The 15,675-nt window shown below is 43.0% G+C and overlaps 2 protein-coding genes across 6 annotated transcripts in view; one reads left to right on the top strand and one right to left on the bottom strand.

Annotated features, from left to right (window-relative positions):
- The window catches only part of ric8b (RIC8 guanine nucleotide exchange factor B), a 40,336-nt gene extending 33,085 nt beyond the window's left edge, over positions 1-7,251 (top strand). For all 3 annotated transcript variants that reach the window (XM_084334700.1, XM_084334699.1, XM_084334698.1), the window contains one exon: positions 1,169-7,251. In XM_084334700.1, the coding sequence (XP_084190826.1) occupies positions 1,169-1,277 (109 nt within the window). In that variant the 3' untranslated portion in view covers positions 1,278-7,251. The remainder of the gene's footprint in view (positions 1-1,168) is intronic.
- Positions 7,252-7,605: 354 nt separating this feature from the next.
- LOC311245120 (NAD-dependent protein deacetylase sirtuin-3) overlaps positions 7,606-15,675 on the bottom strand; it is a 50,481-nt gene continuing 42,411 nt past the window's right edge. For all 3 annotated transcript variants that reach the window (XM_084334910.1, XM_084334912.1, XM_084334911.1), the window contains 2 exons: positions 12,638-12,850; positions 7,606-10,299 (listed from right to left, as the gene is read on the bottom strand). In XM_084334910.1, the coding sequence (XP_084191036.1) occupies positions 10,078-10,299; positions 12,638-12,850 (435 nt within the window). In that variant the 3' untranslated portion in view covers positions 7,606-10,077. The remainder of the gene's footprint in view (positions 10,300-12,637; positions 12,851-15,675) is intronic.

Raw genomic sequence — 15,675 nt, 5'->3', positions numbered from 1 at the left:
TGCAAAATAATACTTACAGTACATCATAACAAGTGAACATGATAAAGGACTAGAGACTTGGACTAGTACACACAAGACAAGCTCCAATATACAATAATCAAACTATGTGAAATAGCTAAGAATACTGAACTGTACACAACTATGAACTGTACACAACTATATGCCAACACATGTCATACATGCCTAATTTAACAGCTGTTGACCTCATTTCCTGTTTCCTGTCACATTATTCAGATTTATTTTTTGTTTATTATTCAGGGATTCATGACATAATGGAGCTGTAAAACAAACACTCATTAGAGTGTTTTTTCTATTTTTTTTCTCATTCCCAAAACCAGGCCCAGAGAGACTTGACTTCCGGGTACAAACTAGGAATTGGTTGGGTGTTTGGAATCCTACAAAATGAATGCAAACGTGTCCCTTTCTAAAGTCTTTGATTGGATAATTCTCTGATAAATCATCTTACGGGGAAGTGGTGACACACGGTGCAGATATAATTGGATTAGGACGGCAGGGCAGTCGTGTCTTTGAGGAGATTAGATGGAGTGCTGATCCTGTAATTAAAGTGCCATCGAGGGGGGGGGGGGGGGGGGGCAGCGCTGGAGGGAGACGATGGGAAGAGGATGACCGAACAGGGGGGGGGGGAGGGGTCATCCGCGGAGGGCCCTTGAGCTCTGGATGCAAAGAGAGAGAAGGAAGTACCAAAGCAGCGGATCCTCTCAAGACGATCCAGGGGACGGACAAAGTGTTTGTGGGTCCTGTTGAGCAGCAGTAAATTGTTGGACATGAAGACGCCCATGTTCAAATGGTATCCCTTTTTAATTGACCTATCTCAAACCCTGCCCTCTTTTCTTGATCCTCCAATCGCAACTGGTGAGGGCGGCATTTGAGATAGTCAGGTCCATAAATATTTGGACATTAACACAATTTATCGTTCTGGTGCTTTAAGTGCAGACTTTCAGCTTTAATTTTAGGGTATTTACATCCAAATCAGGTGAACAGTGTAGGAATTACAAGTTTCTATATGGGCTTCCTCCTTCGTGTCAATGTAGTGGACGACTACCACAGCACCAGATCCCTCTCCTCCTTAGATATGGATAACCCCCATCTGTCAGAAGTGCTAATATTCTACTTTTATTAATCTTTATATCTTTTTTCATTTCTACAGGCAAAACCTGATCCGTCCCATGGGAGTGAGGAAGGACGGTACGCTAGCGCCCTTAGACGAAGCTCTGTGTCGACCGGCTGAAGACAGCTCAGGATCGGACTCAGACTAGCGCCCCCCCCCCCCCCCCCCCCCCCCAGATCCAGGCCACCTCTCCTAGAGTTGCCCCCCACCCCCAGAAGGGCCCAATAACATCCTGTGTCCTCTTGTCTAAAGCTGTAGGGGCCCTCGCCCAGAAGCCATTCTCTAAAGCAGAGTTGGACTTGACACACAATGGCAGGAACACATTCTGACGGCACTGTTACACATAGGAGGCTGAACCTCATTACTGCTGCGTTGTTTAATGTTGGTTTGTTTCTTCATTTTGTTGCACCTTTTTTTCTTTCTTTGCTAACTCCTATCTGCGCTAACAAAACAGGAGGTAGATAATCAATTTGTACTGCATTGTGTATATTTAACAGAAAGCACTATTGACCGAAGTGTAATTGGGTCTGAAAGAAATCATTCCGTACGTATGCCTATGAATCTTTGTAAAAAGAAAAGAAAATCCACCAATATGAAATATTTATATTGAGGTACTTGTCTTTTTTTGTTATACACAAAAAGAATAAAGTGATCGCCAAGTGCTGTAAGCAGCATCCAATCAAACCACTCCTTGGTTATAAATCAGAGTGCCTCTACACAGTGGAGTGAAGATAGTGTTTAGATGTTAAGTATTGCAGTTTTAATTTAAATATACACCATGAACAGTGAAATATAATTTGGCAGTATATCCATCAGTGGGACAGCATTAACCCCAACTAGGGGTGTAATGGTACACAAATAAAACACGGTACGGTATGTACCTCGGTTTTGAAGTCGAGGTTCGGTACGGGTTTTCGGTACAGTGGTGGAAAGTTTGGCTTTCCATGTTCCACTCAGGGGTGATTTAGTGTGCAGTAACTAATTGTACTTGTAGGGCTGTCAACGAATATTCTATATTGAAATTAGGGCTGGGCGATATGGCCTCTAAATGATATCACGATATTTTTTGGCTCTATCACGATACACGATATATATCGCAATATTTTGACATTTCCTCTAAAGCACTTAAAAATGCTTGATTTAACCCTTTGATGGATACGGTCACGCAAAAATGATGATGATAATAATCCCTGCAACATGTCTGCATTAAACCATGAAGATGCTTTCAAAAATAATTAAATGAAAAGTTTCTAAAAATGCAAAAGAGTAGTCTACTGACACACTAATACAGAATTTATTTTATTAACATCTAAGACAATTTAGATAAAAACTCTTTGGTGCCTAAGACTTTTGCACAGTACTGTGTTTTCTATCCACTTTAGCCAAAAATACACACACACATATATATATATATACTGTATGGATGAGGGTTTGTGCAAAACATCACGATGTCCACGATACGTTTAAAAAGTGTATCGTTAATGAACTGTACCCGATATTTATTTAATATCGTCATATTGCCCACCCCTAATTGAAATTAATAAATCGACTGTAAAAAAAAAAATCAAAAATAATAATTATTAGATTGTGAAGAAAACAGCCCCTGGTGGGCGGTCGTTAGTGGTTACATACCGCTGTATTCGTTCGGTACACTACACAGCCGTTCGGTACGGTACACACTGAAACGGTTCTGTACGGATACGTGTACCTTTACACCCCTAACCCCAACGCAATGCCCTCATTAGTTAGAACTTCAAGTGTATCATTTGCAGTTTCATGTAAGCACATTTAAAAGGGTATTCCACTATTATAAATGTACATTTGTGTGGTATATATATACACACAATATAAATATACATTTGTGTGCGTGTCAATATATATATATACACACACAAAATATATTGTGTACATATATATTGTGACGAGCCTGGTGGGGTAGACTTGCCACGGTTAAAATAAAAAAAATTAAAATGTCCACAAGAGCAATATCAATCAATACAAGTATTTATTGAATTAAAGGCAGAATCCAGTGGGAAAAGCAAAAGAATGGTCGTGATACAGTCCGAGGGTCAAAAACACAAAACAGGCTCGCCGACAGAAAAAGGGATTGTTCAATAGTCAGGGGTAGTCATCCGGTCCAGGGTCAGTACACAAGGGGGTTTCTCAGCCAGTCCAGAACACCTACTCGCCTTCACCTCTCCTCTCACTACTACTTCACAACTCCGAATACAACAATCTCTCTCTCAATAACAACTCCAACCTCACATCAACTTACTCCTAACTAACCTAGTGGCTTTGTACGTTGTGCACGTGAGATGTGGGTGGACTAATGATGTGCAGGTGTGTTCTATCAGTAATCAGCTACCTAATGGACTACTCCTTCCGTGGCAAAGGTATCTCCCATCCTTCACATATCCTGGACAATGCATCCACGTTCCCGTGTGCTGCTCCCGACCTGTGGATGACGGAGAAGGCAAACAGCTGTAAGGATAGGAACCAGCGGGTGACCCTAGCGTTGGTGTCCTTGTTACGTGATAGCCACACAAGGGGTGCATGGTCCGTGACTAGGGTGAAGCGCCGTCCCAATAGATAATATTTTAACTCCTAGGGCCCATTTTATCACCAAGCACTCCTTCTCAATCGTGGAGTAATTCTTCTCCCGGGGCAGTAGCTTGCGACTGATAAAAATCACTGTTCCTCACCTTCTCTTAGTTGCGATAGGACGGCACCCACCCCAGTCTCCCCAGCATCCGTTTGTACCAACAGAGGCTGGCTGAAGTCGGGAGTCACCAGCACTGGTTCCGAACACAGTTTGTCCTTAAGCTGCTGAAAGGCCTTCTCCGTCTCCTTGGTCCACAGGACCTTGTCTGGCAGTTTGTTCTGTGTTAGGTCGGTCAGTGGTGCTGCTAGGGCAGAGAAGTTGGGGACAAAAACGTCTAATAGCTGGCTTATGAAGGTTCGTACCTGCTTTTTGGTCTGGGGGCGGTGTCAGCTCCGGATGGACTCGACCTTGCCTGCTTGGGGTCTGATACACCCTCTCCCAATGGTGTACCCCAAGTAGTCCGCGTCCTGTAGGCCCTGTCGTAGATGCATTCCCCACTCCTCGCCGTGGATAATGATGTAGGCCGCTGCGTACTCTCGGTGGGGTCGGAGGATCTGGTCCATCAGCCTCTGAAATGTGGCCGGAGCGCCATGTAGACTGAAAGGGAGGACAACATAGTCAACCCATCTGGGGTGGCAAATGCCGTTTTCTCCCTATCCTCTGGTGCCAGGGGAACCTGCCAGTAGCCTTTAGTGAGGTCTAAGGTGGTGATATACCTGGCTTTCCCTAGCGTTCGATAAGTTTGTCTACTCTCGGCATAGGGTAGGCGTCGAACTTCGAGATGGCGTTTAACTGCCGGAAGTCATTGCAGAATCTCGTGGTGCCGTCTGGTTTAGGGACTAGGACGATGGGACTACACCATCCACTATTAGATGAGACTACACCATCCACTATTAGACTCTACAATGACCCCCGCCTGCAACCCGTCTTGCACCTCTTTCTGCTTTTCTTCTGGCCTCCGGGAGGCGGTAGGGACGCAGTTTCACCTTCTTTCCTATGATAGTAGGGATGTGGTGGTGGATTACCTTGGTTCTCCCTGGTTCTGTGGAGAACACATCCCGATGGCGCTCCACCAGCTCCCTGAGGTTGTTCTTCTGGAGCTTGCTGAGGTGGTCCCCCATGGGCACTTCCAGCGGTTGGGTCCGGCCTGGTATCTGTGGTGGGGTGAAAGAGTACAGAGCCTCCCGGGCTTCCCAAAACCCAACCCCCTCCAATGTACAATTTTTGTATGTAATTTATGTTATGAATTGAAAATGGGGGACCCTGATGTAAACAAGATGAAAGTCTTTCTCTGGTCTGCACCCCCTTAACAATTGCGTGTATTGAGCTGTACTGTACCCATTCTGCAATCTGTTAATACAAATTTCAATCAATCAAAACCTTCACAACTCCGAATACAACAATCTCGCTCTCTCGATAACAACTCCAACCTCACCTCCGATCAACTTACTCCTAACTAACCTAGTGGCTTTGTAGTGTGTGGGTCTGGGCGTGTGCACGTGAGGTGGGTGGACTAATGATGTGCAGGTGTGTTCTATCAGTAGTAATCAGCTACCCAATTGACTACTTCCGTGGCAAAAGTATCTCTCATCCTTCACATATCCATGGGAAGGGGGGTGAGATCTGCCACAATATATATACACATAAAATATATAAAACTATTTAATGTAGTTACAGAAACATGACTGATCATACATTTTCTTTCAACCATGTCAGTCAATGCAATTTGATATCATAGACTCTTGGCACATTTGAGGGAAACGTCAATTTAATTTTGTAGAATTACAACCTAAATACATTTCAGTGGAATACCCCTTTTAAGAGTTGTAATGAATAGATGCAACCTTTTCCTGTGGTGGATGACTAGTATTGGACTGTTTCTGCCTTAGCCACCGTGAAATCTTGACAAAAAGAAATGTGGCGTATCAAAATGTACTTCTTCAGTCAGTTCGGCATGGTGTTTAAATCGGTTCTGGGGGGGGGAATTGGATTAGTTTTTCTATATTGAAAACCCATTGATTTTGTAAATCCACAAGTTTACTGTATCCATGAGATTTGAAATGACAGTTCCTTGGAATATATATAGCTACAGTTTGACTAAATGTATGGCTTGCTAGTTTCCCCCCCTCTTGAAGAAAACTGCATGATTAAGACAGTCAGCGGAAGTGGCCCCTTCAACCGCCATGGGTCCCTTGAATCACGGGTCGTTTGGATTCTGAAGTCTTGAGTGAATTTTATTTTATTGCCAGGTCAAATACTGTGAAACTTGCCTGAATATGCTTTGAGGAGAGAAAATGTCATATTGCTTTTGTCACCAGGATTAGTAAACGGTCCCTCGATCGATGGTGAATAAATAACAAGCAAAAAAGGTTTGTAAATGACCACTATTACCTAATCGTCCAACGACAGAATCCTCCTAGAAATGTCTTTAACACTTTCCGTGCCAGCCATGCGGTGCCTAGGAACCCTGTTGCGTGCCACCGCTATAGCTCTCATATTTGCGAACGCATAAACTATATCTTAAATTATGGCTATGTGTCTAATATGGCCGTCGCTTATCAATGACTTGTTTGCAGTCAACATTGTCGAAACGGATTGTTTTATTTTAAATCGGTTCATTTCCGTTTTATACCATTTTGAAAAACGCTAGTTTTTTGAAAGTTTCAGAAAAAAATAAAGATTCTGTGATAACACCCTTTACTGGAATACACCGAAAAATGACAACCTATTTATGAATAGTTTTCAAATAAACGCTAGATTATCGATAGTATATGTATACTTATGCACGCTATAGAAGCGGGCTGAAAAATCGATTATCTTATTTCCTGATCGCACACACACACACACATATGGCACACGCTGATATATAGGTGAAAATAGCTCGGATTATCCCAAGACTGGTCAAATAGATTCCTTACCTCAGATCAGATGTTCTCCAAAAAGATTATTCCAATTCCTGATCGCCATTCCAAATATCGATCGTGTTTATTGATCCAACGCTGGGTACTGGAAACACATATTCTCCGCTGTTCTGATGGTGGGCGATGACTCCAGTAGGCTCGGATTACATGCCTGACAAATAAAATGTGGAAGCAGGACTTTTTTTTCTCCATGCATTTCATTCAATCCAATGGGGTGCAGTACCATCCGGAGAGACGATAGGGGGCGGTATTTTCCCTGTTCGAGCTCAGACAGATTCCCACTGGTAACGGGAGGCTAGATTGATGAAATTTAAATCGATAATAAAAAAAATAACTATTAAAAACGAGATCTCTCGTCGGCTGGCACTCAACGGTTGGCATGAACTAACGAAAAATATCGTCGTTGGCACTGAAAGTGTTAAGCAGTAGAATTAACTTAAACGCAGCATGTCGCTCACGCTCTCACCTCTGGAAGGAATACGTTATGGGGAGACTTTGTTTTGTCTTCTTTTTGTACATTGTAACCACACTTTATATACTGTACAGTATGTAGTAAAGCTTCTATTGCAAAGTTATTAAAACTGGAACATAAACAGTCATTTCTGGTTCTTATTTTGTTAAATGTATAAATGGTTTACGGACACAATTGACCCATCTCAAATCCTGCCCCTCTTTCCTTGATCCTCCAATCACAACTGCTGCTTACGGTTGTTAAATTATTTTCTTTTCTATGATACCATGCCATATAGCACTATTTCTATCATTATGCCATGACCTACAGCACTATTTCCATCATACCATGACCTATAGCAATATTAATTAACTATTAAGTGAGCTATCATTATACCATGACCTTTCCTAAACTTTTTAGGAGTATGTATTCTTGTAATGTTCCTGAGCCATAACTGTAGGAAACCCTCCATTAGAGAAAACTGCCAGAGGAGACTGTGAAATAAGTAAGAATTACACAATACTTTATTAAATACTTTCGTATAAGAAAAACAGTACTGCACTGTTAAAAATGATGTCACACACACACACACACACACACACACACACTTGGGGTGTTTTGTTGCCAAGACGTGTATTAAGAGTTTTGGATGGAGCCCCCTCTCAGTAACCACTGACAGTGAACACCCAGCGGGAGCGTTGCTCTCTTGGGGGGGACGGAGGGTCTCGCCTCCAATGCTAATTCACCACTGTCCTCAGAGAGCTTGGCTGGTGCCCAAGTTCCTGCTCTTCCCCCATTAAGCACCCATCTACACCCCTCCGACAGCCATTTTGCTCTTGTGTCGTGCTCAGGATGGGATTCCTTTCGGCCATGAGGTGGGACCAGGGTAAAAAGGAACCCCCGTCAAAATGGCCACCGTGTGAATGTGGTCAGTGCCCCACTCCACTTCCGTCTTGTGCGAGTTAATGTTTTGTGCAATGTGTGTGTGTATTATATATACATGTGTGTGTGTGTGTGGGGGGGGGGGTGCTTCAAATATGCAGGGTTTGAAATACACATACACACAACATGCAAGAACTTACATACACATAACATGGGCGCAGACACACACACCTTGAAATCCTGTTCCCTTATAGAAAAAATTATAATAACTAGCGACAGATAGATAACATACATATACAGAACACAGGTTACCGTTCCAATTTAACACTTAAACTAACTGCAATTTAAAAACCAGCAGTCACAAATCTTTCCAGTGTGTTGAACCAAGTTAGAGGGGGGTATATACAGTACATTATAAACTGAGCTAGAGGGAGGGGGGGGGGTGTATATACAGTACATTACACTATGAACCGAGCTACAGAAGGGGGTATATACAGTACATTATGAACTGATAGTAGAGGGGGGTACATACAGTACATTATGAACTGAGCTAGAGGGGGGGGGGGTACAGTATATACACTACATTATGAACTGAGCTAGAGAGGGGGGGGGTACAGTATATACACTACATTATGAACTGAGCTAGAGGGGGGTATATACAGTACATTATGAACCCAGCTACAGAGGGGGGTATATACAGCACATCACAAGTCAGCAACCTTTTTGATTCAAAGTGCCATTTTAAAATGTTCTTGTTAATCAGTGTGCCATATCAACGTTAACTCATTGACCGCCACGCTGTTTTCCCATCTCTACTCAATGGCGCCAGCGTTATTGATCATTTTAGCGATGTTTGCAGACCCATCGTGTGTTCTGTATTATAGCTATGGAGACAATAGTATGGCTCATTTGACAGGCATTGTTCATAGTCCAACACTGACTAACCAGTTTGGTTGAACTCGAAACTGCGATCGCTACCAAAAGCATGTTTTAGGTCCGGTAAAATACGACACTGATCGGTACAGAACCATGTTTTAGGTAAAAAAAATACCAGCAGGTTACCCAAAATCACATTGCATGCGTGCACAACGAAGGATAATAGTGATGATCTAGCGTTGATTTCAGGAAGATCTGATAATCAGGCGAAAAATTACGTGTTTATTGAAAACGCTGTTTGTGTATTTTCCCTGGAATTGCTCAGAAGCGGCCGGACTATGTTCATATTCAAAACGGAAATGTACAGATGAAAAAATAATCTGTTTTTTGCACGTTGACCAGAAGCAGCTCACTGAGACCCGACGGCGTTATTAGAGCCATAGCTATACTATAAAATATAGGTTTAGCTCTACAAACTACAACTACGTTTACATGGGTTTAATGGGCGGCACGGAAGGAGTCACTTCCCTGAAGGGGCGTGGCACTCAATGTGTTAAGTTAAATTATGACACATCAAAATGTAAATCTCCAACAGATCTGTAATTTTATTCCATCCATATAGGCAAGGTGCATAGCAATAGTTTTAATAATTTTCCTCTCAATATTAAGAGTGCTATACAAGAATGCTGCAGTCTTTATGAGAGGCTTGCTTGCCATACCTGGACACATTCAGTCTCATCTGCCTCATCCTTTAAAGTTTTCTCATGTTTGGTCTCAAAATGGCGTTTGTTTGGCAAACAACAACAGACTGACCCTTCTGATTGGCTCTGACCCTGAAATATCCCTGCCCTGGTATATCAGTCAAACTACCATAAATAACAGGCTGTACAACTGCCAATGGCTATGAGAGGGGTAACTCGGCATGGGGGTGAGAGGACAGTTCAACATTTACAAAAAGGTTCCTCTCTTTGGCAGGTTTACACACTTGCTAGCGTGGCATTGGTTAAGATACCGCGTGCCAATGGTGGCACTCGTGCCTAAGGTTGCTGACCCCTGCAGTAAATTATGAACTGAGCTTTATACACAGTACATTATTAACTGAGCTTTATACACAGTACATTATGAACGGAGCTGTATACACAGTACATTATGAACTGAGCTGTATACACAGTACATTATGAACTGAGCTTTACATACAGTACATTATGATTTCATCTCAGTTGCTCGGGCTGGATGAGGCGGAGCTCTTGCTGTCAGTCTCCGAGTCGGTCCCCTCGCTGCCGCTGCTGCTGGCAGGCCTCTGGGCCCCCGGTCTGGACTTGGGAGGCAGTCTCCCCCATGGCTCCGGGGCCCCTCGCCTGTCCAGGCCCTTGGTCTTGCTCTGGTTGGGCTTCTGTCCGCTCACTGATGGACCGCTGCTTACTGGCGTAGGGGCGGTCTGCAGGGAGAGGTCTCCATTTACGTAAACTAAAACTTACAAGCGACAAATAGAACAATAGAGAGTTTGGCTTGACTTTTTATTTCTCATTTATTAGGGCATTTCCGCTTTATTGGATAGGACAGTTAGTGACAGGAAGTCAGGGGTAGAGAGAAGGGGGGATGACATGCAGCAAAGGTCTCAGGGCGGATTTGAACCCAAGACGTTGCAATTACACAGTGAGTACATGTTCTATCATGGTGAGCCACCAGGTCCAGTACCATTTACATTTAAATGGTAAATGGACTGCATTTATATAGCAGCTTTTATCTAAAGTGCTTTACAATGTATGTCTCACATTCACACATGGCGGAGGAAACCATGCAAGGTGTCAACCTGCTCATTAGGAGCAATTAGGGGCTGGAGTCTCGCTCAAGAAATCAAACCGGGAACCTTCTGATTACCAGACGACCACTCTACCTCCTGAGCCACTGTCGCCTAGGGGTGGGAATCATCAGTTTCATCACGATACGATACGATATCGATTCTTTGGACAACGATACGATATTTGCCGATATCACAAAGTCTGCCACGATACGATACGATACGATTCAATTCAGGTGCCTGCGATCGATATGAGGCGATATTATGTGCCCATTTAACACAATCAGTCACATTTAGATCAACAAAAAAAAGGCTACGGAAATATCAATTGATGTATTTATTTTTGAGCTCTTCCAGACATTTAAATGAAAAACAATCTATTGTTTTTAATACAAATAGACCTCCTGTTCACTTTTGTTTTTATATATTGAGCTTTAACACACACACAGACACACACACACACACACACACACACACACACACACACACACAGTCCCCCACAGCCCCCACCCCTCCTCCTTCCAAGTCCCCTCTTCACTCTCCTGTTCTCTCTCACGGTTAGCTGCTTAGCTTTTAAGCAGCCAACGCGACGTTCATTTAGATATTTAACGCGACGTTGGCATAAAGGAATGGCGACGATGCAACGCCTGTTATATGCATTTGACCCGTTGCGGGGAAAAAACTGCACAGACTTATATCTGCTCGCAAAATAGACGCTCTGTAGTGCTTTACAGCAGACACAAAAAAACACTGCTGTAATGTGTACACGGAGTTTCACAATACTGGGCGCCGGCGGATATGACTCGCGGGGATTTTCAAAATAAGAGTATCGCAATATGAATCGATCTTTTTACGTTGCGTCGATCCTATTTGATTATTGATAATAGATCGATATATCGATCTGGATCGATGTATTGTCCCACCCCTACTGTCGCCCCGGGGAAAAGTACCAGTTACGTTATAGCCATAAATTATATATTGACATATTCAGGAAATGTTCAATGTGTATGTATTACAAATAACTAGGGGTGTAACGGTACACAGAAGCCACGGTTCGGTACGTACCTCGGTATTGGGGTCACGGTTCGGTACGATTTCGGTACAACAGAGAGAAAAAGATTTATAATTAAATTTTTTTTTTTTTTTTATATAATAATTTAATTATTAAATAGAATAATTTTATATAGGCTTGCCATGGTAGTCAGTGATACTGGTATCATTCTGTGTTCAGGCATCCACTGAATAAATTAATTGCCTACTGTCCCTTTAACAACTTATCCTTGCTATGTTTCAGTTTCACTTCTAGAGAGAATTTAACTTCACGAGACTGAATACTAGAGAACATATGACTTGTTACAACAATGGCAGAGGATTATTTGGATTTAAACACAGTAGCAGTTCAACTGGAGAGGAGCTCAGTATGCAAGTTTATTTTTTTTATTTGATCAGCTGTGCCTTGAGAGTCCGGCGGGGGAGAATAGTGTGTTTGTTGGCGACGTATGTGTGTGTCTTTCCATTGGTTTCATTTGGTTGACATTATTGGCGAACAAGAAAACTGTAAAATTGTAATGACCCTGCAGCTGTTCCAATATAAATGTGCCTTCCTCCGTGCACTTTCGCCCGCTCTGAAGTCGGACTCGCTGTTCTCACACGGACACGGAACCTGCGACTACCTGCATGCGCGACTGGTGTGTGTGTGCTGTGAGGCGTGTTCTTCGTATAGCTGCGCGTACCGCACTGTGACGGCCGTACTGTAAATTTGCGGGACGAATACACGTACCGTTACACCCCTACAAATAAGTAATATATTGACGTATTTTTTCAAATACGTTTATTTTTGTTTTGTTTTGAGAAAACATTGGAGTTCCTCTGCTGGGGAAGGAAACTGGGACACTTGCATGCTTTTACCTCACGACTACAATGACACCCTTTTCCGACAGCCTCACCTACGTAGCGCACAGAGACATGAACCTACCCCGTTCTCCTGGCTCCTCATCAGGTCCTGGATCTCTGAGTGCCAGCCGAGGATGTGGGCAAACCTCCTGACGGTGTCCCCCAGGTCGCCCAGCTCCATGTGGTCTCCCCTCCTCAGGGGAATCTTCTGGAAGGGGCCAACGGCATTCCGGTTCAGGAGGAGACGCGGCACCGTGGACCTCACCGTGTTCACCAGGCTGGCGAACGGCTCGATCTGGAAACAGGTTTGGTTCTTCTGAGAGAACTGAGCTTGAAAGGTTCCCCCCACATAATTGTATGTTTCTTAGGATCCCGCCGCTAGTCGTCTTCAAGGCGACGGCTAGTCTTCCCGCAGTCTGAGACGCGTAAGACAACAATAATACAACAACTTCCCAGCTTTTGCCTTAACACATTCAGGGCCATCCACGTATATATACGCTATTGGGAGCCGACGCTTGAAGGCCAACCACGTATATATACGTGTTTAACTCGTTTTTGCTTTTATTCCATTTTAATATCCTATTCAATGTCACAGAGCTGTATTTTGGCTGGAAAAGGCATATTGGGACTCGGAAAGTGCAGTACCGGCCAGATCCTGGTAGTGGCGCTGTCTCGAGAATGCAGTAATCCTTGTTTCAGACCTGGTGTCACTTTTTTTTCTCTCCGGGTGGACTTTTCTGTTAGCCTGAAGCTATGGCTTCACCAGATCACCTGGAATACTTTTTGCAACGCCGAATTCAGTATGCAGTAAAGGAATATAGCATCAGCCAATGGACATATCGATCTACCAGATGGCGATCAAATAACTGGGAAATTCTTTTCGGAATCCAACCGACCACAGGTAAGAGCGATTTGACGTCAATTTCAGCCTGATTGGGCCTTGTTCTCATAGCCATCCACCCGGTCAGCGCATGTTGTAATAACGAATGCCGTTATTTTTTTTTTTTTTAAACTTAAATTTTTTATTAACAGTTTTTAGACAGACAGCACTTACAAAAAATAAATAATAAAAAATAAAGAAACTAGCATCACAATAAAAACAAAAAGAAAAAACAGTGCACATAAATATTTACATGGGTATCACATGGTTAGTTGTCTGGTTCCCCTACTGTTGTTTTCTAGGTATTTGATACAAAGGCTGATTGTGTATCTCCCTTAAACAGGCATAAACAGGTAATTCCTACTCAAAGATGATAAATGCTGACTAAGGCTTGTATGTGTGATCTGGGTCCAGAGACCCTCCTTGAGCTTCTTTCTTCCCTTATCCTTCGTCCTTTCTTTTTTTTTCTCTTGTTTATTAACTTTCACTTTGCCTTTTGGTTCACCCATACACAAACCACATCATCCCTGTATATTTAATATCACACCGTTAAACAGACATAAATAATAAGGTATAAAAGCATTCAGCAATTGTAATATCCCAGTAACAAAATAGAAAATACTAACTAAAGCACAGGTGTGTGACATGGGTTCATAGACCCTCCTTGAACATCTTTCCTCCTTTACCCTTCGCCCTCTTGTGTTGCATTTGGTTCTTCCTCTGTGATGTCGTTCTCGTTCCTTTTATAATCCTCCCACTTTCCCCATCTTTCCCCAAATTTCTCTTCCTGTAACCTCAGCATGTGTTATCCTTTCCATATCCTGTATTTCTTCCACTATTCCTACCCATTTTGCTATTGTCGGTGGGTCTTCCTTGTACCACAGTCTCGTTATTGCTTTTCTGGCCGCTATCAACATTATCTTTATTAAATATTTGTCCCCCCCTTGTATTCCCTCGTGTGTCAGGTCTCCTAAGTAAAGCACCAGTCCTGTTTGTGGTAGCCCGTATCCTAATATTCTGATCATTGCTTCCCCTATCTCCTCCCAATACCCCTTCAGCTTCTGACATCCCCAGAATATGTGCGTGTGATTTGCCCCCTCCTTCCCACACATCCTCCAGAATGCTTTTTGTGTTGGTGCATATTTTCCCTTCAGCTCTGGGGTTATAAAGAATCTGATTATGTTTTTCCATCCAAATTCTTTCCATATTCTCAATCCTGTTGTTGAATGTTGTACCTCGCATATGTTCCCCCATTCCTTCCCTGTTATTCCTATCTCTAGTTCTCTCTCCCATTTCTCCCTTATATAATCGGTCGTGTGTCCCTTGCTGGTCATTATAGCCCGGTATATTGCTGATATTACTCTTCCTTGCCCCCCTTCGTATGCCCATACTATCATCTTTATTATTCCATTCTGTTCCTCGTCTTTGGCCCCCCTTATTTCTTTGTTGTAGTAGTCTCTAACCTGTAGATATCTGAAGTGGTCCCTGTTTTCTAGTCCAAATTTCTCCTTTAATTTTTGTAGTGTCTGCATTTCTCCCTTCTCTATCATTTTGCATATCGCTGTTGCCCCCCCCCTCTCCCACCTTCTGAATCCATGGTCTAACCTCCCTGGTTTGAATCTCTTGTCATGTGCTACCCATCTCAGGACCCCTGACTGCTTCTCCAATTTGTGTGTTTTTACTACTCTGTTCCATATGGTCAAGGTGCATTTGGTGATTGGATCTAATAGTCCCTCTTTTTCTTTAAATAGTTCCCTATCTCCCACCAGAGCTTGTACCTTGTATCCCTCCCCTTCTTTTTCAATGTCTTTCCATCTTGCCTCATATCTGTCGTTACACCAGCACGTCACTGCTCTCAGTTGTGCTGCATAGTAATAATCTTGTAGGCTGGGTACTGCCATCCCTCCCTCTTCCTTTGGTAGTTGTAGTGTTTTATATCTGACCCGTGGTCTTCTCCCCGCCCATATGAACCTCGATATCAGTCTGTCCCACTCCCCGAATTGATTCTGTGGTATTTGTATCGGTAGTGACTGGAATAGGTACAGTAACCTTGATAGTATGTTCATTTTAATGACCTCTATTCTTGAATTGAAGTCCAAGGGCATTACTGTCCATCTCTCTAAGTCTCTCTTGATGTTCTGATTTATCTGTGTATAATTCGCCTCAAACAGTTTCTCCACCCCTCTCGTGATGTTCACCCCTAAGTATTTAATCTTGTCCATGTCCCATCTTATCCCGTA

This window comes from Notolepis coatsorum (genome assembly GCF_963971535.1).
Source record: "Notolepis coatsorum genome assembly, chromosome: 18".
Classification (NCBI taxonomy): Eukaryota; Metazoa; Chordata; class Actinopteri; order Aulopiformes; family Paralepididae; genus Notolepis; species Notolepis coatsorum.
The sequence above is the reverse complement of the archived record's forward strand: the minus strand, read 5'-3'. Positions and strand labels throughout refer to the sequence as shown.